Source organism: Schistocerca nitens, chromosome 3 (genome assembly GCF_023898315.1).
Source record: "Schistocerca nitens isolate TAMUIC-IGC-003100 chromosome 3, iqSchNite1.1, whole genome shotgun sequence".
Lineage (NCBI taxonomy): Eukaryota > Metazoa > Arthropoda > Insecta > Orthoptera > Acrididae > Schistocerca > Schistocerca nitens.
The window spans coordinates 296879641-296903726 of record NC_064616.1 but is presented as its reverse complement, the minus strand read 5'-3'; the positions used below and the strand labels follow the sequence as shown (position 1 = coordinate 296903726).

The 24086-nt window shown below is 39.4% G+C and overlaps 1 protein-coding gene across 1 annotated transcript in view; it reads right to left on the bottom strand.

Moving 5' to 3' along the window:
• Window positions 1–24086, bottom strand: part of LOC126248274 (protein PRRC2C-like) — a 240396-nt gene that overhangs the window by 65913 nt on the left and 150397 nt on the right. The window contains exons 20-21 of the mRNA XM_049949121.1: window positions 11533–11941; window positions 3045–4171 (exon numbers count right to left, since the gene is read on the bottom strand). Coding sequence (XP_049805078.1) covers window positions 3045–4171; window positions 11533–11941 — 1536 coding nt within the window. The remainder of the gene's footprint in view (window positions 1–3044; window positions 4172–11532; window positions 11942–24086) is intronic.

The following is a 24086-nucleotide window of genomic DNA, read 5'->3' as shown; positions in this document are numbered from 1 at the left end:
ATGATAATTCCCCAACTGACAGATACACAATTTATTATACACTGCATGCATATTATCAATAAATTTTTGATTAGTTACAGGCAACAACAGAACATAATGTAAGAGACTACACAAAGGTAATGAAATAGGGAGGCATGTGAGCAGTAGTAGTTTATTACCTCAAAGGCAACTTGAGTGTATCTGTTCATTTATCAAATGGGTAATGTGATCAATCTCAAAGTACCTGTACTTAAGAAACAGCTGACAGCAGAGGTATTTTCAAATTACTGCTACATTAAGAGCTTGAAGTGTTTTGTTGGCAACTTTACCAAAAGGACTATTTACCATTCAATGCTGTGCACACAACTGTACTGTAAGTACTATTATTATTCTAAAAGCAAATTTAAATTGAAAAGTCATAAAAGTGTGCAGCCAGTTTCTAGAGAAATACACTTGGCCATCATAGATGAAGATAAAATTTTTGCTTCAAACTTTGAGAGGAAGGGAACGGTATGCACTCCCCACCCTTCCCCCAAAACCAGAAAGGTGGAGGAATTCCAAGAAAGGAAGGAGGTAGCTTAGTAATTGTAAGGAAAATGGGCTAAATGGTAAAATAATAAAAATTATTATTCTTGAATGCTGTATGGCAAAAATTATTCTTCTTCAATGCTGTATGGCAAAGTAATTTGAGACATATAGTAGAGGAATAATTATTCAAAGAAAATATAAACGCAAAAGTCATTGAGATGACACAAAGAGAAATAATCCACCTGCAACAATTTTTTAAAACAGAATATGAAGGCTACCTTTAACTTCAAAAAAATCTAATATATTAACGTTCAGTATGCGAACACACAATTAAAACTGAAATTTAGCTTATCAATGGTATTGATCTTATGCTTTTAGATTAACCAGTAGAAAGCGCAATGTGAAAGTACTGCGCTTGTTCAAAATCCACCAAGCAAAATAAGAGAGAGAGACTAAAAGGAAAGTTCATCAACCTCAGAAGAACCACTTTTACCAAGAAACGCAAGTCAAGCAACAAAATAATTTCATAATTAATAAATTTATGTGATATCATCTTCAAATCTTTTATGTACCATGACACCATATAGACACTCATGGTTGGCACATTAGGCTTCAGTAGTAATAGTAGTAGTGGGGTGGGGGGGGGGGGGAGGAGGAGGAGGAGGAGGAGGAGGAGGAGGAGCAGCAGCAGCAATTAGTTTTACTGGAAAGAATGTTGCAGTACAGGATGTGGGTGGATAATTTCCATCTTTCCCAATGCAGACCTCCAAATATCAAATGTATCTCACTTCCTATCATATACAATTTGGGAATGTGCAAGAAAGCCTTTTGACAGTGTACAGACTCCGTAAATTCTTAATTTTAAAATATGTTGATAACATGTAAAAGGATGCCTTCCAACTATTTTGGACAAAATAGTACTCAATCTGATGAATCATTGATAGATATTTACTGTGAAAAGTAAACATTCTGACATGGTTGTATGCAAACAGAACTTGTTGAAATGACTACATACCATATGCACACTGGAGTCGGAGTACAATGAATTTCTCGTACAATCTGTATGTATTAACTTACAGAAGAATAATTTGTCAGTACATATGTGATGCACTTGTAGAGTTAAGTGTGTGTCCCTGGTATGTAAAGCAATAGGAATCACAGTACCAGTGAAGCCACATAGCTGAAAATCAATACGATATAATAATACCTAGGGTAATAGGTACCAAAAATGACATGACACTGCAAATGACATTCTAAACTAATCTGTACAGCAACACACTCCAGTTGTGGACATGTAGAATGCATTTACAGATGCAGAGTTGTTGCACGTAAGAATCTGTGCTCACTAATATCAAAATATTTGATGAGAATGGCCGTTTTATTTATTTTCTATTAGCACTTGGGATTTTGGCAATAGGACCTGTTTTAAAGGAAGGGACTGAAATTATTTTGTCTAAAATGTATTAACAAAGTCAAATTGGTTAGATGCCTAGTATTAATTTAGTAAATGCCCTGTCATAGATTACACACTGACCAAAACAAAAATACCTATTGTCTATCCCGTCACACTCATCATCACTTTATGAACTGCACTCTCTCTCTCTCTCTCTCTCTCTCTCTCTCTCTCTCTCTCACACACACACACACACACACACACACACACACACACACACACACACAAGGTTGTTATTGATTTGGAACTGGAATTCTCAAGAAGTCTGCCCAGTATCTGAAATTACCAATATAAAATTATACCAGTCCCATAAGTTACAGGTGCTTCTATATACAATCATTAAATGCAGTTACTTACGTGATCAGGATAGAAGTGTTAGATAAACTTTTGATATGTCTGCCTTTCATTCATATGGGTCCTGATTATTTGCGTAGATTTGTAGATGGTGCTTTTTAACATAACTAGACCTTCATATAACCAGAAACACAAAAATTACTGTTCATTTCTGTTTTGAAGAAAAAAGATACTACTATTTCTTCCCCTTCAAAATTCATCACGGACTCAGCACAGCTCACCTCACAGTCATTCTCTAAACACAAACAGCATTTTTGCAAGACAATTCTTTCTTTATCAACAAAATTAAAAAATATCAGAATACTGAACTCTGAAAACCCCATCCTCTTTCTTCCCCCAAGCTGACAAAAGGAAGTGTTCGAGAAGTGCTGGAAACTGGGAGGGAAAGGGGGAGGGGGGTGGGTGGGTGGGTGAGGGGGGGGGCAGGAGGGGTGCATAGTGTCTTTAGTTTGTTGTTATTGTGCCATGAAAATATTTATTACCTGATAAATATTCACCATACTTCATCTGTGTAATGGAAATTAATTATTTTTGTAAAATGTTTTGATCCCACTGTGTAATGAGTTTTCCTACACCTAAACCTGTGCTCCCCTGACTACCGTATTTCCTTCAATGGTAAACTGACAACCAAAACTAACAGAAAATTTTGATCATAAGCAATTATCTTTCCTATAAAGACAAAAGTTATCTAAGCTAGTACTTGAAATAGTTTTGTAATAATGAAACTTACTTGCATAGTTGTTAAGATCATATTTCTCCAAAGCATTTGTCTTGTCTTTTTCTACTTTTTTCTTAGCTGAATTAGGTTCATTGACTGCCTGTGCAACTATTGTACTGTTATTAACTTTATTTTCATCCACTTTGTTGACTGAATTTGGTAATTCTTTTGCTCCATACTTATTACCCACTGTTGCTGGGTTGTTAGTGATGCCACGGTTTTGTGAACGGTTGTCTTGGGATGAAGCACCCCTCTGTGCCATACCTCCCCCACTATTATCACTTGTATTTCCAACATTGCCTACAGGTTTTTCTGGAACAGGCATTCTCGCAGAATGACTTCCTCCACCTCCAGAACCACCTTTATTGTTCTTTGCCCTACGGCTCATGCTGTGTGAATCACGTGACTGAGGGTATGTATGTTTCCCATTATGAGTACCCACATTTCTTTCTCGGTCCTCTGTTTCACTGTTTTCAGAAGTGGTTTCCCAACATTCATCACCACCATCAAAATTATGCGTATTCTGGTTTGAAGGCCCTCCAAATGCCCGTTGAGGTGTCCTACCTTGCCCGTGACCCCCTCCTCGACTGCCGTTGCCTCCTTTGCTTCTGCTGGAGTCTCTACGTTCACTCTCCGACTTCCGCTGCATTCGAGGAGGTATGTGCCCCGACATCTTGTTAGCACCTGGGTGATGTCTCACACCACTACCTATAATTCCAGCAGATAGTACTTGCTGCTTCTGTTTTATTTTGTCTTCATTGCTAATGATCTCACCTCCGAGATCGTCTTTGTTTATTTCATTTACAACAGGCTCCATATTTTTCTGGTTTTCTTTCGCAGTATCAGGAATAACTATTTTTGTTTCTTCAGAAGGTTGTCCAAAGGGACTTTTTGATGAAGGAGGACCATAACCATCCATACGTTTTCCCAAACTTCCACGAAACCTGAAACCACCACGTCCCCTACGTGAGGGTTCACCACGTGGGGCAAATCCTTCACGACCACTTCTAGCACTTTCGTAAGTACGTTTCTCAAATCTACGAGAATCAGATGATTGAGTGACTTTCTCCCCTTCGGGTCTCCTCGTATCTCTGTTGCGTTCATCTTTTTCTGTCTTTTTTGTGTTCTGTTTGGGTGACCTGCATATAAAAAAAGAAAAAACTTCTTATAACAATTAAATGTGAAATTTTCCCAAACACTTTAAACAAAAAGAACTAATATTTAAAAACAAAAAAAAATATTTACATTTTTACAGTACTCCAATTATAATTTTCATTTAACAGTCAGGTAATGAAGAGATGATGTCAGAACAGACTTGCAGAATAGTTGAGAGAAAAGTAAAACATCTCAAAACATGTACCAATTATTAGTAAAACAAATGATAAATTTGAATATCTGATTCTGTAGAGGGAATTTTTATATATGATATTTGCAGAGCAAAGCCACTGAATAATTATGTATGAGCTACTTAAAAAACATTATTTCAGTTATAATGGGGAGAGAGTAAGAACAAATAATTCACAAAGATATGGACTGGGGTATCAGCTTTAGTATGAGCTAAAGGAGAAAACTGTGTTGATGATGTTCCCCATTCTGGGTAGAATGTCATTCTTGAGTACATGTAATCAGTAATGTGAAGATAACTATCGTAATCACAGGATTTACCTATTGATATATAACATCAACTGTGGAAAATAGGAGAAAGAGTCATGCCATATTTTATTTCCATAAATGTTTCCTTCTAAAACATAGGTATAAAACTATTGTACAATAATTTACACTGCACTATTGCTGCACATGAAGAAAAACAACATTTCCAGTCCCTACTGGAGAAAGTATAGCATCAGCAAGGTACTGCAGTTACATGGTGTTTTGTTTAAGAAAAAAAAGGGGGGATATGAAATTTGTTGTAATTAGTTCCACATGCTTGATTGAAGATGCAATACGTTTTTATATGAAGCACAGTGCGACAAACTCTGATCCATCATTAACATCTGCAACTACTGATTAAATATCATGAAAAATACAAAGGTATTCACAGAGTTTCACACATCAATAATAATTAACAATGATGCTGAAGTGAAAAGAGTAGAAATATACAGGTACTAAAACACCAATTACCTGAATGGCAACAGCTATTTTGTGATATTAAGAAAAATAAACCTCAGATCACTGTGATTTTCCCACCTCAATACCTCATGTTACTAACTTAAGCTTGTGTAATGTGTTCAAATCTAGATGTAGTTTGTTTGATTCCTTGAGTGCGAATCGCAAAATAATGGGAGAGAGTGTCACAGAAATGATACAGGATTTGGGCTGGACATTATTAAAAGAAAGGCATTTTTTTGTTGCAATGGAATCTTCTCACGAAATTCCATCACCAACTTTCTCCTCCGAATGCGAAAATATTTTGTTGACACCGACCTACATAGGGAGGAAGGATCACCATGATAAAATAAGGCAAATCAGAGCTTGTACAGAAAGATATAGGTGTTCGTTCTTTCCATGCACTATACGAGATTGGAATAATAGAGAATCGTGAAGGTGGTTCGATGAACCCTCTGCCAGGCACTTAAATGTGATTTGCAGAGTATCCATGTAGATGTAGATGGGAGGAGAACAACAGTTTCCTGGCCACTATTTGGCCAACAAGGAAAGGTGAGACAGTGGCTTCAAGATACGAATCATCAGACTTATATGCCAATGTTGCATGTAAAATTGCAAACCTCTCTACATTGTCTCACGTAGAGAAACAGCTTGTCACATTTGACGATGACGAATAGCCCAGGGGCTATTCGAGACAAACTAGCTTTGTGCCTGTGTAAGGCTTTACCCTTTCATTGTCACCACCACCACCACCACCACCACCACCACCACCACGGCATTACACACTAACTCCACTCATTGCAGTCCAGACACCTGATATACAGTTAATTCCAGTGGAATCAACTAGAAAGGCTTTCAGCAGTCCGCAATCCATACCAGCAAATAAATAAATAAATTGTAAAGCTGAATGAAGTGAAAGTAATGGAACTAGCTATACTATGGATATGTGAAAGATTCATCAACTTTGGTCTCAAGATGGTCAGGTCCAATAGCTATCTTCATATTTAAAAATATAAAAATGTTCTTGATTGCACATTTATACAATAATGAGCAGTTACAACTGCTCCATCAATCATCTTCGAATTTAAAGTTAACAAAAGAGAGTACTGTTCATAAAAAGCTGTGTCTGCTTACAATATGTACTGCATAAAAAGAAAAGAAAGTGACAGAACATACCACTAAAAATGTTTACAGTAACTAATTACATGTAGTACGAACACACACTGAGTAATTAAAACAACCGTGTGTTCTATGATGCAAGAATTTAAGATACAGACAAATTTACATCTGCTGCTGGACACAACGGTGTGCACAGTAACATGATTAAATATGTTGCATAAGAACAAAATTTGCAAGGAAAAAATATTTTGGCAGTATTAAAAGTATTACATATATGCAAATATCGAATGCATATTCTAATGAGCAGGTTGCCATTTGATAATGGAAAGATACCCATCAGTAAAGTCAAGGAGACAGCAAGACTGCTTCCTTGTGTACCATCTACACTAGTCCACAATACATCAGCAACTGATAACAAGAAGTCAGAGGGTGCCTGAAAAAAAGCAACCCACACTTGGTGCACTGAAAACATCGGCCTCTTTGGCCTCTTAAAACTTGCATTTTCTTTGTTAAATTATTTTGTAATTTACTGATGTGCACCTCTTAATTATCAAGTGGCAGCCTGCTCATTAGAAAATACCTTTTGTCTTCTCATATATTCTCCCAACATTTTAGTAGTTTCACTTGTGGAATTCTTTTACTACACTCAGTTATACTGCAAACATTCTTTTTCTAGTGTATTTTGTTTAATTTTGTTTTTACATTAGAAAAATAAGATGATGCTGTGAGAAGAATCTGACCAAATACTGAAAGACACGAGTGGAAATAAGGCCCCTGGCATAGATGACATTCCAGTGAGAACCCTGGGGAGCCAGCCATGGCCAAAATATTTCACCTAGTGTGCAAGATAGACAAGACAGCAGAACTACTTTTGGATTTTAAGAAGAATGAAATACAGTATAACCCCGCTTCATTCCCAGAATTAACGTTTTCCCGCCATTTATGACATTTTTATTGGTCCAGTCAAGTTCCCTATACCCACAATATTAATTTGCACCTGATTTTGCATCAAACTATTTATAATTTTCCCGCGATTTACGCATTACGAAGAAATGTTTGTGGAGAAAATATGATTCTGGCAAAATGTTGGCCATCCAGTAGTGTTTACAAACATTATGTGGTTAAGTTTCTTGACACAAGGGCACTCTATTCAGTGGATTTGAACGGGTAAACAAGTAAAAGTTTTAACAATTCATGACGTAACTCCCGCTGCTGCCCAGCTCTACGTGGCGTGATGGCTGATGGGAGTATATAACTAGGTTTGTTCGAAAGAAGATATCATGGCCAATCACAACCATTTCCAAACTGTCTCTACTGCACAAATGCAGTTTCATTAGTCTTGTGATCATCGTGACACCTTTGTCGAACCATATTTGGCGTGTTTCGACATATGGCAACGTGGAGCGCTAGTTGACACAGTCATTCACTTTGTGTTGTTCAAATGTTTTTAGTGTAAACACAGTGCCAGTTATGTATTGTATTCATGCTGAGCAAAATGTGTTTCGAGAATTTATTCTCGTTGTCAAGTTCAATATTTACGTATGTATTTCTTTTTTATGTTACACAAACAAACAATGTGAGTGATAGTTTGCGTGTCTCTGTGGTTTTCTACATAACTGATGAGGCACAGTGCCTGATAACCTCAAAAAGACGCAGAATAACACACATTCAAACACCATACAAAATACTTATTTACATAATTGCACTTGACAACGAAAAAAAAATTCTTGAAACGTGTCGTACTAAGCATGAAAAAATACGTAACTAGTGCAGTATTTCATTATTTAAATTATGAATGACAGCTGCAGGCTTTCCAAAAACATTGATTATGACAATAGAAATTAAGTCAAACGTTTCCACTTTGCAGATAGTTATCAATCCCAGTTACATCAGCGGTTTTTATTAGCTAATAGACCTTTATTAGACAGTAAAAAAAGTCACTGACAAGTCTTTTGATGCCTGTTATGTACATGCATCATACATAAAGTGCATGGGGGTATTCTATACATAACTTTTACAGCTTAAAATATTATTTCCCACATTTTACATTTTCCCGCATTTTACACTATTTTTCTGAAGCCCCTTGAAAAGTGTAAAAGCGGGGTTTCATTGTAATTCCATTTCTGAAGACAGGTGTGAATGTAACCTAACCATTAGATCAATCATGGCTGCAAAATAGTGACACAAATTATTTGCAGAAGAATGAAAAAACTTGCAGAAGCTGTCCTCAGGGAACATTAGTTTGGATCCTGAAGAAATTCAGAAACATACAATATGAAATTGACACTAAAACTTACCCTACAAGACCGGCTGAAGAAAGGCAGACTTACATTTATAGCATTCACATAAATAAAATTTTTTGAAAATGTTAAATGGACCACATTCTCCGATATTTTGAAGGTAACAGGGGTAGCATACAGGTGAAGGTTATTTACACTTTCAACAAGAACAAGACTGCAGTTATAGAAGTCGCACAGAAACGAAAGGGAAGTCATAGTTCAGAAGCGAGACAGACAGGTTTGTAGTCTATCGCTGATGTTATTCAATCTGCACATTGAGCACAAGGAGAAATTTGAAAGGGTATTAAAGGCCATGGAGAAGAAATGAGGCACTGAGAACCACAAGGGCCCAAAACAAGAACACAAAGTTTTGAGAAAAATAAATATCTGTGAAAATCTAATTCATAGACAAACCAGCAGTCTTACAGGTCTGGCCTCCTATTTTTAACCCAGTATCAACATCCCATACTTCCTAAGAAAAGATAATGTACCTATTTAAGTCACAAAATATTAACTAATATTTAAGATTAATAATAAATATAGTGTTAATTCACAATATTTACTTATATAGGCTAGTGAGAATAGTGTGTTTTGACAGTTGGAAAGTTTTTAATTAACGGTAAACTCGAATATGAACATAAAAGAATAAATACTACTACTACTACTACTACTACACAACACACACACACACACACACACACACACACACACACACACACACAATTATGACCTATTCCAACACTTCATAGTCACTGTTATTTTCATTACACAAATTCTGTGGCTTGGGGTTCAGATAGAACTGCAAGTATACTTCCAGTTACGAAGTGCTACTACTATGTTCATGATGCAGACACTAAATTATGTTGGCAACACTGGATAACAATCGAGCAGAGCAGAGCAGAGCAGAGCAACAATATTAGGCTTTCTGCTTTAAACTCACATGGCAATGAATATTGGAGGAATCTGTGAAAGACATTTTTGTGAACATTCATATATATATATATATAATGTGGGCCAGCATACACAAAGCTGATTCACTATAAGATCCATAGATGTCAGGAGCAATCTCAAAATTCATGACAGTGTGCTTTAGGCCCTTATGATTCTCTTAAATAAAAACTTTCAGGTTTGCCAATGACACTGTAATTCTATCAGACAGAAAAGGGTTTGAAAGAACTGTTGAACAGAACGGATAGTGTCTTGAAAACTGAAACAAGAGGAACATCAACATAATTAAAATGAGAGTAATGGACTTTGATTTAATTCAAACAGGCAATGCTGAGGGAATTAGATTAAGAAATGGGAAATTAAAAGTAGTAGGTAAGTTTTGTTATTTGAGTAGTAAAATAACTGATGATGGGCAAAGAAGAGAGGATACAAAATGCAAACTGGCAATAGCAAGAAAAACATTTCTGAATTGTAGAAATTTGTTAACATCCAATATCAATTTAAGTGTTAGGAAGTCCTTTCTAAAGGTTTTTGTCTGGAGGGTAACCTTGTACTGAAGTAAAATGTGGACAATATGCAGTTCAGACAAGAAACAAGAAGAATATTTTGAGATGTGATATCACAGAAGAATGCTGAATATTAGATATGTAGATCACATAACCAACTATGAGATACTGAATCAAACTGGGGAGAACAGAAGTTCATGGCATAACTTACCTAAAAGAAGCGATCGGAGTGTAAGTTGAATTCTAAGACATAAGATAATTCTCAATTTGGTATTGGAGGGAAGAAGGGGGGGGGGGAGTGGACACAACAGCATTGGGTAGGCCAAGGCTTGAGTAAAATGAACAGGTTCAAATGGATGAAGGTTGTGGTAATTTTACAGATAGTATAAGTTTTGCCTAGGATAGACAAACATGGAGAACTACCTAGAACCAGTCGTCAGAAAGAAGACGATTACATCAATGGTGACAACAAATTGGATGAAGTAACTATTGAAACTGCTGCGCCCTTTAGCAGATGTGAATTTGTCTTAAACATTAGCATCACCATAGAACACACAGTAGTTTTAAAAACTCTGTACAACATTTGTACTACACGTGACGAGTTACTATATATTTTATGTGTATGTTCTTTATCAATTTCTGTTCTTGATATACAGTATATATTTTAAGCAGTTAGAACCTTTTATAAAATGGTTGGCTCTGAGCACTATGGGAGTTAACTGCTGGGGTCATCAGTCCCCTAGAACTTAGAACTACTTAAACCTAACTAACCTAAGGGCATAACACACATCTATGTCTGAGGCAGGATTCGAAACTGCGACCGTAGCGGTCACACTGTTCCAGACTGTGGTGCCTAGAACCGCTTGGCCACTCCGGCCGGCAGAACCTTTTATAAAACAAAATTTTTCTTTATTTTAGGTCTGAAGATGATTGCTTCAGCAATCAAAACTGTTCATCATTTTGTAAATGTGCACTCAAGACAATTTTATATCGAAAATTAAGATTTCATAGTCCACATATTTTATCATGTAAAGTCTCACAAAACTTGAAGTAGTCTGACCATAACCAGACAACAGAGGCAGAAGCCCAGAGTGGACACAGTTTGTAAGACAAATAACTGATGAAGCATCACTGAAAAGCAATTATGTTCTAGTATGGTAAGAAAGAATGTCTTCAAGAATGGAGAGAGGAACTTTACACATAGAAAATCAATACTATGAAATCTTCTGCTCTTTGGAAGAAATATAAAGAACTGAAGCTAATATTTCTTTAAACATAATATCAACAATAGCATCGTATAGAAGTGCGAACAATATACCAGGATACGCTATAGAAGCTCTTACACCTATTACTACTTACAGCTGTTTGACTACATTAAAAACTCAGCAGTTAAGTCACTGCTGAAAATATTGTACTTTTCTACCTCTATTACAATTTCTTCTACACCTTTTTTATACAAGACTTAAAACTTCAGTCTACATTACATATTTGATCATCATTGATACCACAGTACCGTAAATACAATATTTAAAACATTCATACCGAGGAGTACGCCGATTATCTTTCTCCACTCTTCTAGGTGGTGCACCAATGGCACGTCCTACGTCTTCTTTTCCAGATTCTGTGGAGGCAGAAACTTCATCTCCTGAAATCTCTTCCGATTCTGTCCACTCGTCACGTAAATTATGAACGTTCCTATTTGATCCACCCCAACGATTCACTCTCGAGTCTCGCTGTTGACCCCAGCCACCTCCACGATACACTGCGTAGCCACTGTGTCTACCTCGAGGTTGCTCTTGACGTGTGTGACTTCTGTTTCTTTGTTCCTTCTCAGTCTTCAGTTCAGAAGAGGATGGGCTTTCCTCCATTCGCTTCACATCCCTACTGGATGCATCACTTTCAATTGATTTATTTTCTTTTGCCTTGGTTACACTCTCATCCAATGGAGCTTCTGCAACAGCAATAAAAAATAAGTCAGTGTATGGATCAATCAACATTAACCTTAAGTTGATCTTCTGTGTTTCTTTTAAAATATGCTTTAGAAATTAATATGTTTTGTAATGGTTTGACAGAGGAAAAACTGAGAAACTTTACTGCAATTATCTAATGATAAATTGACAAGCAGTTCGCTACATTCAGAACACTTCACTGGATTATCCGTGGATAAGATAGGAATTGGTTATAGTAGTCTTTGATGAATCATTGGTGTTGTCACATAGCATTATTTAGGAACCCACAAAAAATGTGAAAATAGTGGTTTTCACTGTCATTATGGAGCTTCCAGTATTTTACTGCTGTATTTACAGGTGAAATGATGTCACACACACAAAAAAATTACACAGAACTCTTATTAACACAGAAGTAACAATAAAATTTGCTTTCTACATTTCTGACTTCAGCAATGATCAGAATAATTCAGTATTCTCTTGATGTACTGCAAAACAAGTTAAGGTAGAATACAGAACACCAGTAAAACACTTTATTGCTAGTTGCACACAAGGGAAGTATATTCAACAACTAACTCAGTATATAAGGAGGAAGAGGACAATCGTGTTTAATGTCCCACCGCCAACGAGAACATCAGAGAAGAAGCACAAGCTTGGATTAGGGAAGGATGGAGAAGGAAAGCAGCCATGCCCTTTCGAAGGAACCATCCCAGCATTTGTCTTAAGGGATTTAGGGAAATCACATAAAATCTAAATCTACATCTACATGGCCAGACGCAGGTTTGAACAGTTATCGCCCCAAATGCAAGTCCTGTGTGCTAACTACTACGCTATCCTGCTCAGTCATCATATTATATATTAGAGGCTTACAAGTGAAATGAAGGAAGGAAACACAACAACAAAGGGTGAAAAAGAAAATGAGTTGTAGAGAGCAGAATTTCTTTGACAGAGTTACAGTCAATGAGATACAAAACAATATTCCTAAGAAACATGGTTACCTTCATGTAAAATGAATGTTTGTCAATAATAGGAGCAATATTTCTTCCTCTGTACTCACCCTCGCATCTAAACATCTGAGGATACTCTGAATATTTTCTGTGGTCTTCCAAGCATTTATACTGAAAGCTTATTATCTTAAAACACCAAAGAGTCTTAACTCTCCAGTTATTAATGTTGGCAAATTTACATTTCCATGAGTGTTACAACACTGCAATGGCATACCCATTCAGATAGCCATGCATTAACATGACCACTTCTGGGGCAGGGAGGTATAATGGCCAAGGACTGATTACACTAGTCAACAGCCATTCTGCATCTGGGATGTGATACATCAACTAGTATGAATTTTGGTGTGTAGAATATGAATATACCTTTCAAAATGTCCTAGCATATACCACTTTTGAGTTTTTAAAGGTTTTTTTATTTTTCATATTCAGTATTTCGCTTTTTGCTGTTTTTCTGTTTTGATGTTTATTGTTGACAAAAATATTGTGTCTACTGAGGTCGAAGTAGAGTGTGATTGTGAAGTTATCTGGACACGTTTAACAGGGCTACGAGAAATAAAGTTAATTGTTGGGTGTTATTACCGGCCACCAGGTTCCACCGTGACAGTTCTAGAATCATTCAAAGGGGGTCTACATTCTGTATCGCAGAAGTACCCGGATCATGCTATATTAGTCGGAGGCGAAATCCACCTACCTAGTATAGACTAGGATGTCTATGGATTCATTACAGGTGGTACAGACAAGCCGTCATGTGAATTACTTTTGAACACATTATCCGAAAACTGTATCGAGCAGCTAAATCAACAGCCAACGCCTAATGGAAATATTTTAGATCTGATAGCCATGAACAGATCAGACCTCATTGCCGGTGTCAGTGCTGAGACAGGGATTAGTGATCATGATGATGTCATTACAACTATGGTTATGAAAGTTAAAAAGTCGGTCAAGAAGGCTAAGGGAGTATTCTTACTAGAAAGAGCAGATAAGCAGTTGGTAGCATCCCACTTAGTAAATGAATCGACTTCACTTACTTCCGGTACGATGGACGTGGAAGAATTATGGGCAAATTTTAAACACATTGTAAATCACGAACTGGAGAAGTATGTGCCGAAAAAGTGGGTTACGGACGGAACACCCCACCATGGTTTAACAGCACAATTCGGAGAATACTCAGTAAGCAAAGACAGTTGCACTCACGGTACAAGAAAGATCGGGAGAATGAGGACAGGCAAAAGTTAGTACAGATTAGTGCTGCTGTAAAAAGAGCGATGCGTGAAGCATACAACCACTACCACCGTCATACCTTAGCAAAAGATCTTGCTGAAAACCCAAGGAAATTCTGGTCTTACGTAAAATCGGTAAGCGGGTCGAAGGCTTCCGTCCAGTCACTCACTAATCAGTCTGGCCTGGCAACGGAAGACAGCAAAACGAAAGATGAAATTTTAAATTTAACATTTGATAAATCTTTCACGCAGGAGGATCGTACAAACATACCGCCTTTTGAGTCTTGTACAGATTCCTGTATGGAGGACATAGTGATAGACATCCCTGGGGTTGTGAAGCAGCTGAATGGGTTGAAAATAAATAAATCGCCAGGTCCTGATGGGATTCCAATTCGGTTTTACAGAGAGTACTCTACTGCATTGGCTCCTTACTTAGCTTGCATTTATCGCGAATCTCTTGCCCAATGTAAAGTTTCGAGCGAGTGGAAAAAAGCGCAGGTGACGCCTGTATATAACAAGGGTAGAAGGACAGACCCTCAAAATTACAGAGCAAAATCCTTAACATCGGTTTGATGCAGGATTCTCGAACATATTCCCAGTTCGAATATAATGAATATCCTTGAGACAGAGAAGTTGCTGTCTATGCATCAGCACGGCTTAAGAAAGCACTGCTCCTGCGAAACGCGACTCGCCCTTTTTTCACATGATATCTTGCGAACCATGGATGAAGGATATCAGATCATATTCCTTGACTTCTGGAAAGTGTTTGACTCTGTGCCCCACTGCAGACTCCTAACTAAGGTACGAGCATATGGGATTGGTTCACAAATATGTAAGTGGCTCGAAGACTTCTTAAGGAATAGAACCCAGTACGTTGTCCTCGATGGTGAGTGTTCATCGGACGTGAGGGTATCATCTGGAGTGCCCCAGGGAAGTGTGGTAGGTCCACTGTTGTTTTCTATCTACATAAATGATCTTTTGGATAGGGTGGATAGCAATGTGCAGCTGTTTGCTGATGATAATGTGGTGTACAGGAAGGTGTCGTCGTTGAGTGACTGTAGGAGGATACGAGATGACTTGGACAGGATTTGTGATTGGTGTAAAGAATGGCAGCTAACTCTAAATATAGATAAATGTAAATTAATACAGATGAATAGGAGAAAGAATCCCATAATGTTTGAATACTCCATCAGTAGTGAAGCGCTTGACACAGCCACATCGATAAAATATTTTGGCGTAACATTGCAGAGAGATATGACGTGGGACAAGCATGTAATGGCAGTTGTGGGAAGGCGGATAGTCGTCGGTTCATTGGTAGAATTTTGGGAAGATGTGGTTCATCTGTAAAGGAGACTGCTTATAAAACACTAATACGACTTATTCTTGAGTACTGCTCAAGCGTAATTCAGAGGCGGGCTGCTAGATTTGTTACTGGTAGGTTTGATCGTCACGCGAGTGTTACGGAAATGCTTCAGGAACTCGGGTGGGAGTCTCTGGAGGAAAGGAGGTGTTCTTTTCATGAATCGCTACTGAGGAAATTTAGTGAACCAGCATTTGAGGCTGACTGCTGTACAATTTTACTGCCACCAACTTATATTTTGCGGAAAGACCACAAAGATAAGATAAGAGAGATTAGGGCTTGTACAGAGGCATATAGGCATTCATTTCTCCCTCGTTCTGTTTGGGAGTGGAACAGGGAGAGAAGATGGTAGTTGAGGTACAAGGTACCCTCTGCCACACACCGTATGGTGGATTGCGGAGTATGTATGTAGATGTAGATGTTTGTTTTTGATTTGCAGAGGAAAGCTAGAAGATCTACAAATCGACAGTAAATGGTTGGTATGGTAATCCAGTGATGTGAAAGATATCCTCAGTGAGCATTTCCCATGGAAGATAGTGCAAACTTTACAATTAGGTGTACAACATAATCCACAGGAGTGGCGACTATTTATTGACTCCAGTAAAACCAGCTTGAAATGGTAATGGCAATGCATTTCCATCGATACCTTTGGCTTATGCAGTAGACATGAAAGACACTTATGAAACCATGGCTTTACTGCTAGAGGCAATCAAATGTAAGCATCATGAATGGCAGCTTTGCTGTAATTTAAAAGTTGTTGCACTCCTTACAGGTTTACAGGCTGGATTCATGAAATACTGCTGCTTTTTGTGTCTTTGGGGCAGCCGTGACACCAAGAACCACTACACAGTCAAGGAATGGCCTATAAGCAAGTCATATGTTCCTGGAAAGATAAATGGGAACACCACCCCATTGGTTAAGCCTGATAAAATTATTGTGTCTCCCCTTCATATCAAGTTGGGCCTTATCAAGAACTTTGTAAAAAGTCCGGATGAAGAAGGTGAGGCCTTCAATCACTTAAAAGAAAAGTTTCCAAAATTAAGTGACTCAAAGCTGAAAGAGGGCATATTTGTTGGACCACAAATAAGAAAATTTTTGAAAGATCCAACCTTTGGTGCCAAAATCACATATCCAATTAGTTGCTTAGTCTTCTTTTAAAGCCATTGTGAAGGGCTTTTTTGGGTAACAAAAATAACAAAAACTATGTTACCATTGTGAATGGTCTATTGGACAACTATAAGAACATGAGGTGTAGAATGTCACTTGAAATTCACTTTTTACATTCTCACCTTTATTTCTTCCCGGAAAATTTGGAAGTGATGAGCATGGTGAACGCTTTCACGAAGACATTCTTTCATGGAACACTGTTACCAAGGCCACTGGAACACTTCGATGATGGGTGACTAATGCTGGGGTCTTGTTAGGGAAGAGTGAAGAAACGGCAACAAAAGAAGAGCTCCGTCGTCACATTTTTAAAAAACCAAAGACGATTAAAGGTGAAAATATCTTCTGAACTAATTTGGACCTTTTATTGGCAGCATGCCCATATATACATACAAAATAGTATTGATCGAAGCAGACGAAATGAATTAAAATTTGTGCTAGGGATGAGGACTCCAACCTGGGTTTTATTGCTTGCTAGGGAGAAATTATAAAATAGTATTGATTCAAACATTCTGAATGTGTATTTTTGTTTGACTTAATTGTGTCAATATTCGCTATTACCATTTTTTAATCTACTGTGTATCTAGGAAATGTGACATCATAAAGAAACTGATTTTACCAGTGTATTCAGCACCCCAAAACTAGTTAAATCCACCCATGTACAAACCAGATGCAGAAAAAAATGCTTAAATTTGTTAACTTGTGTTAGTGACGAGGGGTCAGTGCGTGTGCCAGTCTGAATGTGGTTTTTAGGCGGTTTCCCCACATCCTGTTAGGTGAATACCAGGCAGGTTCTCATGTTTCCACCTCAGATACATGCTACGCAAGCATTTAGAACACTTTCTCAAACTAGCAAGCAGAATTTACTCTATATTCAAACAGACTGGGTACACTCTTTCTTTCCTCGGGGTGAACAGGAGACTAATGGCCTTGGCTGTTTGCCGGCTGGTGTGGCCGAGCGGTTCTTGGCGCTTCAGTCTGGAACCGCGCAACCGCTACGGTCACAGGTTTGAATCCTGCCTCGGGCATGGATGTGTGTCATGTCCTTAGGTTAGTTAAGTTTAAGTAGTTCTAAGTTCTAGGGGACTGATTACCTCAGATGTCCCATAGTGCTCAGAGCGATTTGAACCTTGGCTGTATGTCTCCTTAAACCCTGACTCAGCAACAATGGTGTTACTCATTATTTGCTTTCTATTTATCTGACATGTTTACCCCCCCCCCCCTCATATTCAGATTTTTGGAAAAAAGTGTAAGACCTTTCTTTTAATCAATCTTTGTGCTGATCTGTGATTCATTAATGCCTTCATGAATATTTCCACTTCTTGATCTAAATAAAGATTTTACGAGCATGTTTTCTAAGTCTTTGGATGATGAAATATATATTTTTACCTTCTCATACAGGTGAACATTTATGCTCAATATTCAGAAAGGTGTTCTTACTTCTCAATTTACTTCACAAAGAAAACTGTAACAAATTATTGTTTTTGCTGTCAGATTTTGAAGTTAAGATTCAGCTAGTGCTGGAGAGTAAAGTTTTTTCCACTGATAATACTCTCACAAAACTACACGGAACTGGCATGGGTATACATTTCAACACATCATCAATCAACAAAAACAGAAAAGCCAGCACAGTAGGATATTAAGACAATGAATTGTCTGTGATGTTGGATAACTTGCCCAATTAGAAAGCAGGTTCGCATATATGGACAAAAACTGCTGTGTTAATCTTTGCATTTATAATCTTTTACAGATGACAATAGTCAATATAATAAACTATAAATGACCATATGTAATGTTTAGTATGCATAAGTGCTGACGCATAATGGCTTAACAGCTGAAATAAGCCTGTATTGGATGAAATTTTAATTTTGACAAAAAGTTTGCAGCCCCACTGAAATCATGGTATTAACCTTCCACAGAATCTCTGATTTGGTGCTGCAGTGTACAGAATTTCTAAATACAACGTTTTGTGGCTGAACGAAAGTCTTGTTTCATGGACGTATATGGTTGCATCACTTCTAAGGCAACTTGGAACATTGACAAATCATTTTGTTTAATCAGATAATTCTCTTATTACTATTTTAACAATTATTTCCCTGTCCCTGTATTTTTCTTTATATTTATATAAAAAAGGTAATAGATTTTAATTGTAAAGTTCTTATGATGAAGTCAGTCTAAAAAGGCGTAGTGTTACTCCTCACAAACCCTGTACACTTACCGGTACTTGGTTCACGCTAATCCACATCACATTTTTAGAACCTGCAGAAATGCTTCTGAATTTCCAATAAGGAACCCCCCCCCCATCTTCCTCATTCATGGTATAAGTACACATCTACAACTACACTCCTGGAAATTGAAATAAGAACACCGTGAATTCATTGTCCCAGGAAGGGGAAACTTTATTGACACATTCCTGGGGTCAGATACATCACATGATCACACTGACAGAACCACAGGCACATAGACACAGGCAACAGAGCATGCACAATGTCGGCACTAGTACAGTGTATATCCACCTTTCGCAGCAATGCAGGCTGCTATTCTCCCATGGAGACGATCGTAGAGATGCTGGATGTAGTCCTGTGGAACGGTTTGCCATGCCATTTCCACCTGGCGCCTCAGTTGGACCAGCGTTTGTGCTGGACGTGCAGACCGCGTGTGACGACGCTTCATCCAGTCCCAAACATGCTCAATGGGGGACAGATCCGGAGATCTTGCTGGCCAGGGTAGTTGACTTACACCTTCTAGAGCACGTTGGGTGGCACGGGATACATGCGGACGTGCATTGTCCTGTTGGAACAGCAAGTTCCCTTGCCGGTCTAGGAATGGTAGAACGATGGGTTCGATGACGGCTTGGATGTACCGTGCACTATTCAGTGTCCCCTCGACGATCACCAGTGGTGTACAGCCAGTGTAGGAGATCGCTCCCCACACCATGGGGCCGGGTGTTGGCCCTGTGTGCCACGGTCGTATGCAGTCCTGATTGTGGCGCTCACCTGCACGGCGCCAAACACGTATACGACCATCATTGGCACCAAGGCAGAAGCGACTCTCATCGCTGAAGACGACACGTCTCCATTCGTCCCTCCATTCACGCCTGTCGCGACACCACTGGAGGCGGGCTGCACGATGTTGGGGCGTGAGCGGAAGACGGCCTAACGGTGTGCGGGACCGTAGCCCAGCTTCATGGAGACGGTTGCGAATGGTCCTCGCCAATACCCCAGGAGCAACAGTGTCCCTAATTTGATGGGAAGTGGCGGTGCGGTCCCCTACGGCACTGCGTAGGATCCTACGGTCTTGGCGTGCATCCGTGCGTCGCTGCGGTCCGGTCCCAGGTCGACGGGCACGTGCACCTTCCGCCGACCACTGGCGACAACATCGATGTACTGTGGAGACCTCACGCCCCACGTGTTGAGCAATTCGGCGGTACGTCCACCCGGCCTCCCGCATGCCCACTATACGCCCTCGCTCAAAGTCCGTCAACTGCACATACGGTTCACGTCCACGCTGTCGCGGCATGCTACCAGTGTTAAAGACTGCGATGGAGCTCCGTATGCCACGGCAAACTGGCTGACACTGACGGCGGGGGTGCACAAATGCTGCGCAGCTAGCGCCATTCGACGGCCAACACCGCGGTTCCTGGTGTGTCCGCTGTGCCCTGCGTGTGATCATTGCTTGTACAGCCCTCTCGCAGTGTCCGGAGCAAGTATGGTGGGTCTGACACACCGGTGTCAATGTGTTCTTTTTTCCATTTCCAGGAGTGTACTTCACTCACTAAGTAGCCTAATGAGTTCCACACACACACACACACACACACACACACACACACACACTGAACTGGAGAAGTATTAGGACTGCTGACACACACACACACACACACACACACACACACACACACACACACACACTGAACTGGAGAAGTATTAGGACTGCTGACACACACACACACACACACACACACACACACACACACACACACAACAACAACAACAACAACAACAACAACAACCACACAAATTTATTTATGGTACAAAATAATATATTCATTTAGGGATAAAAGTGAAGTCTAGATTCTTGCAAAAAGATACTAAGGACTAAGAAATGGAAAAATTTCCTTCCAATTATTCAGACCTCCAAAATTTCTGACACTTTCACAGCCAAACAATACAAACACCTTATTCCAGCTTCTTTATCTGAAGTGAGATTGCAAAAGGAAATTTTTGACTCTAAACTAATCATAGAGAAATAAGTATCAACATTCAAGAACTAATTTTATGTACAGGCACAAAAAATGGAACTGTAAGTTTAAAATCTAAAAGCATTTAAGAGGAGGCAAACTGTCCCAACTTTACACTCCAGTAAGGGAAAACAACTACCGTATTTACTCGAATCTAAGCTGCACTTTTTTTCCGGTTTTGTAATCCAAAAAACCGCCTGCGACTTAGAATCAAGTGCAAAGTAAGCGGAAGTTCTGAAAAATGTTGGTAGGTGCCGCCAAAGTAACTTCTGCCGTCGAATATATGTAGCGCTACACAGGCATGCTTTGCAAGCACAAAGATAGATACTGGCGCCAAAACCTCTGCGTCAGTAAATAAATTAAAAAAAGGTGGAAGATGAGCTTTTTTCTCCGCCCCGAGTTTCGACCACTGCATTTTCATACATTATCCAACGAAGTAAATACAAATTCCGTATTGTTCATCTTCGAATGTAACAGCATTTCAATGGGCTACGAAAATCCAACTGGCAAGACTGGGATGTTTGTCAATATGGCCAACTCTACGTTCTGAATTTTTTCCTACCTGTGAGAAGAGATGGTTGCTGATAGGAACTTTTATGAATTGTGAATCACAAGCAGTATTCTCTTCACCATAAGATTAATATGAATATAAACATTTTGCCATGTATTCTTTCGTGTTTGCTGCTATGTCATTTAAATCCTGTCTGCTTAATAAACTACGAAACTAGTGTGAGACAACAGCAAACGCGGAAGAATATACATACCATGTCATGTTTATATTCGTATTATTCTTATGCCTAATAGTGATACAGTCAGAAATGAAGCACGGCACTTGACTAGATTTTTAAATCTAAGATGACTAATTTCTGTGCAGAATGTAATGTACTAAAGAAGTGTCTGCAAAGATTTTCAAACGGAGAAAAATTTTCGCTAAATTCTCGTTCAGAACATCTTCTGTCATACGCAGTCTATTATTTGGTTCTTGTTGATCATTATCAAAGAAAGCAGCAGTGTAACTAACAACAAATAGCAGTCTCTTGCTATTGTTTCGCTAATGTGACGATTCTTCTTCTTCTTCTCTCTCTCTCTCTCTCTCTCTCTCTCTCTCTCGCGGCGGTAGCGCGCACACAAAAGCAAGCCATGCTGCGAGCGGCGATAGGCCGTAAACACTCATTATCAGAATGCAACAAATAATGCAGGACACAGTACAGTAATGCATTTTCAGCTTAGAGTGACGTAAACACCTATAACAAAGAGAACGGCACTTATCAGATCAAAGAAAAATAAGCAATCAATTCAAACCAGACGAAGCACGTGAAAAAGGAAGGGTACCTGTATAAACGCGGACGGAGCGCCTGACGCATAGCAATGGCTACTTGGTAAAGCTTAACTGCTAAGCTTACGACTCGAACCAAACTACTGTAGCTGTATCGTCATTCATTCGACCTAAATTGTGTCTCATATTACAATGGACCAACTTTGTTTCCATTTGGAGGTGCGGCCTAAAACTTTTCTCTCCCCTTGAATTTCCAGTCTCAAATTTCAGGTGCGGCTTAGATTCGGGAAATTTTTTTTTTTTCCTTGATTTCAAGTCTCATTTTTCAGGTGTGGCTTAGATTCGAGTGCGGCTTAGATTCGAGTGAATACGGTACTTCCTTCCTTGAGAGTCTAAAGCATGTCCACCTTCTACCACTTCACATCAAGTATTTTGGCATACCACTGCCATGTTACATTATATACACCAGACAGAAAGAGAAGACAAAGAAAAATATAGCTGCTTTGAACTATAAAGTGAAGAAGTTACAATGGGACTTGGGGCAAGTGATGGAGCACTAGGGTGGTAATCAGATCATAGTGGAGTCAGTGAAATGCTGGTCCGTCATGTCGAGTGGACCAATACCTCTTCCGTGTCACAGCCTTCGTTTGACGAAACCAGGCCAGTCACCGGGAAGAACTGCAGCTGACCTGCTGCTGGCTACAACAGCCAGTCATTGCCTCTCTTCCTGATAATTTAGTGGAACACTAAAATGCCTTGACTGCTGCAGTCGGTGGGCAGAAGCATCATTTAAGTACAACCTAAGCAGCCAGTCAGCATTTGGCCAGATGGGAAGTATGCAACAGCCAATCTGTCGACCAGAGTCTTTGCTGTTACTATGGTGACACTTGGCCACAGGGAAGGGACCCTGTCTCTGTGCCAAGCCCTGGCAGCCAACACTTTGCCAGCCACCCACCCCTGCTCTTTGGCTGACTCTTGGCACCATGCCACTGGGACCTGCTGCAAAGTCCAAGACATTGCTGCCTTGCCCCGCACCATGCTACACCTGGACCCCATGTGGGCCTTGGTTGTTGCCATCGTGTCAGCGGGCCTAGTCAGCATTCCACTGCGTGCTCAGCTTGGGTCCCTGAGAACTTTGGCCATTGCTAGGCCTGTTGCAACACTGCCAAAACATTCCATTAAGATGGAAACATACCATAATGAGTGTAAAAGCTGGCTGGATTATTTGAAGACGTGTTTGCATTCATCCTGATGCCTGTCCGCAGCCACTTCTGACCAGGTTCATGGTGCAGTTAAGTTCAATGAATTAATAAAGAAACTATTTTAACCCCTCCTTCACCTGCACCCCTTTCATAGTGGGTGTCAATAAGGACTACTGAAGATGAAGATGTACAACCAGAAGACAGTAGCCAGTTCCATGGCTGCTTAGCAGCACCTTTCCAAAAGGGGAAGGGGCTTGGAAGGATGGATAGGTGGATGGATGGATGGATGGATGGATAGGTGGATGGATGGATGGATAGGTGGATGGATGGATGGCAGAGTGCTGAAGGATAATCTGGGATGCAAAATATGTAAGTAGCAGCTTTAAGTTTAACATTCACTCACTGGACTCCCTACATCCTTGGGTTTGACCTCACTCTACTTTCCCATAATGTCAAGTTTAGAGACCACTTAAGTGTTCATTAAGGGATCCAGGGCAGAGCTGTTAACTCCACTACTATGCACACACTGCAAACTACCTGTGCACTGAGTCACATCCTGTATACTGACTATATCAACAGAAAGGGTACTATGACAGCCAGTGCCAAGACTGTATCTGATTCAGGTGTCAAACTTAAAGTTCCCTGAAAACTTCAATAATTTCTTGAGGAGAGACTAGAATAGGC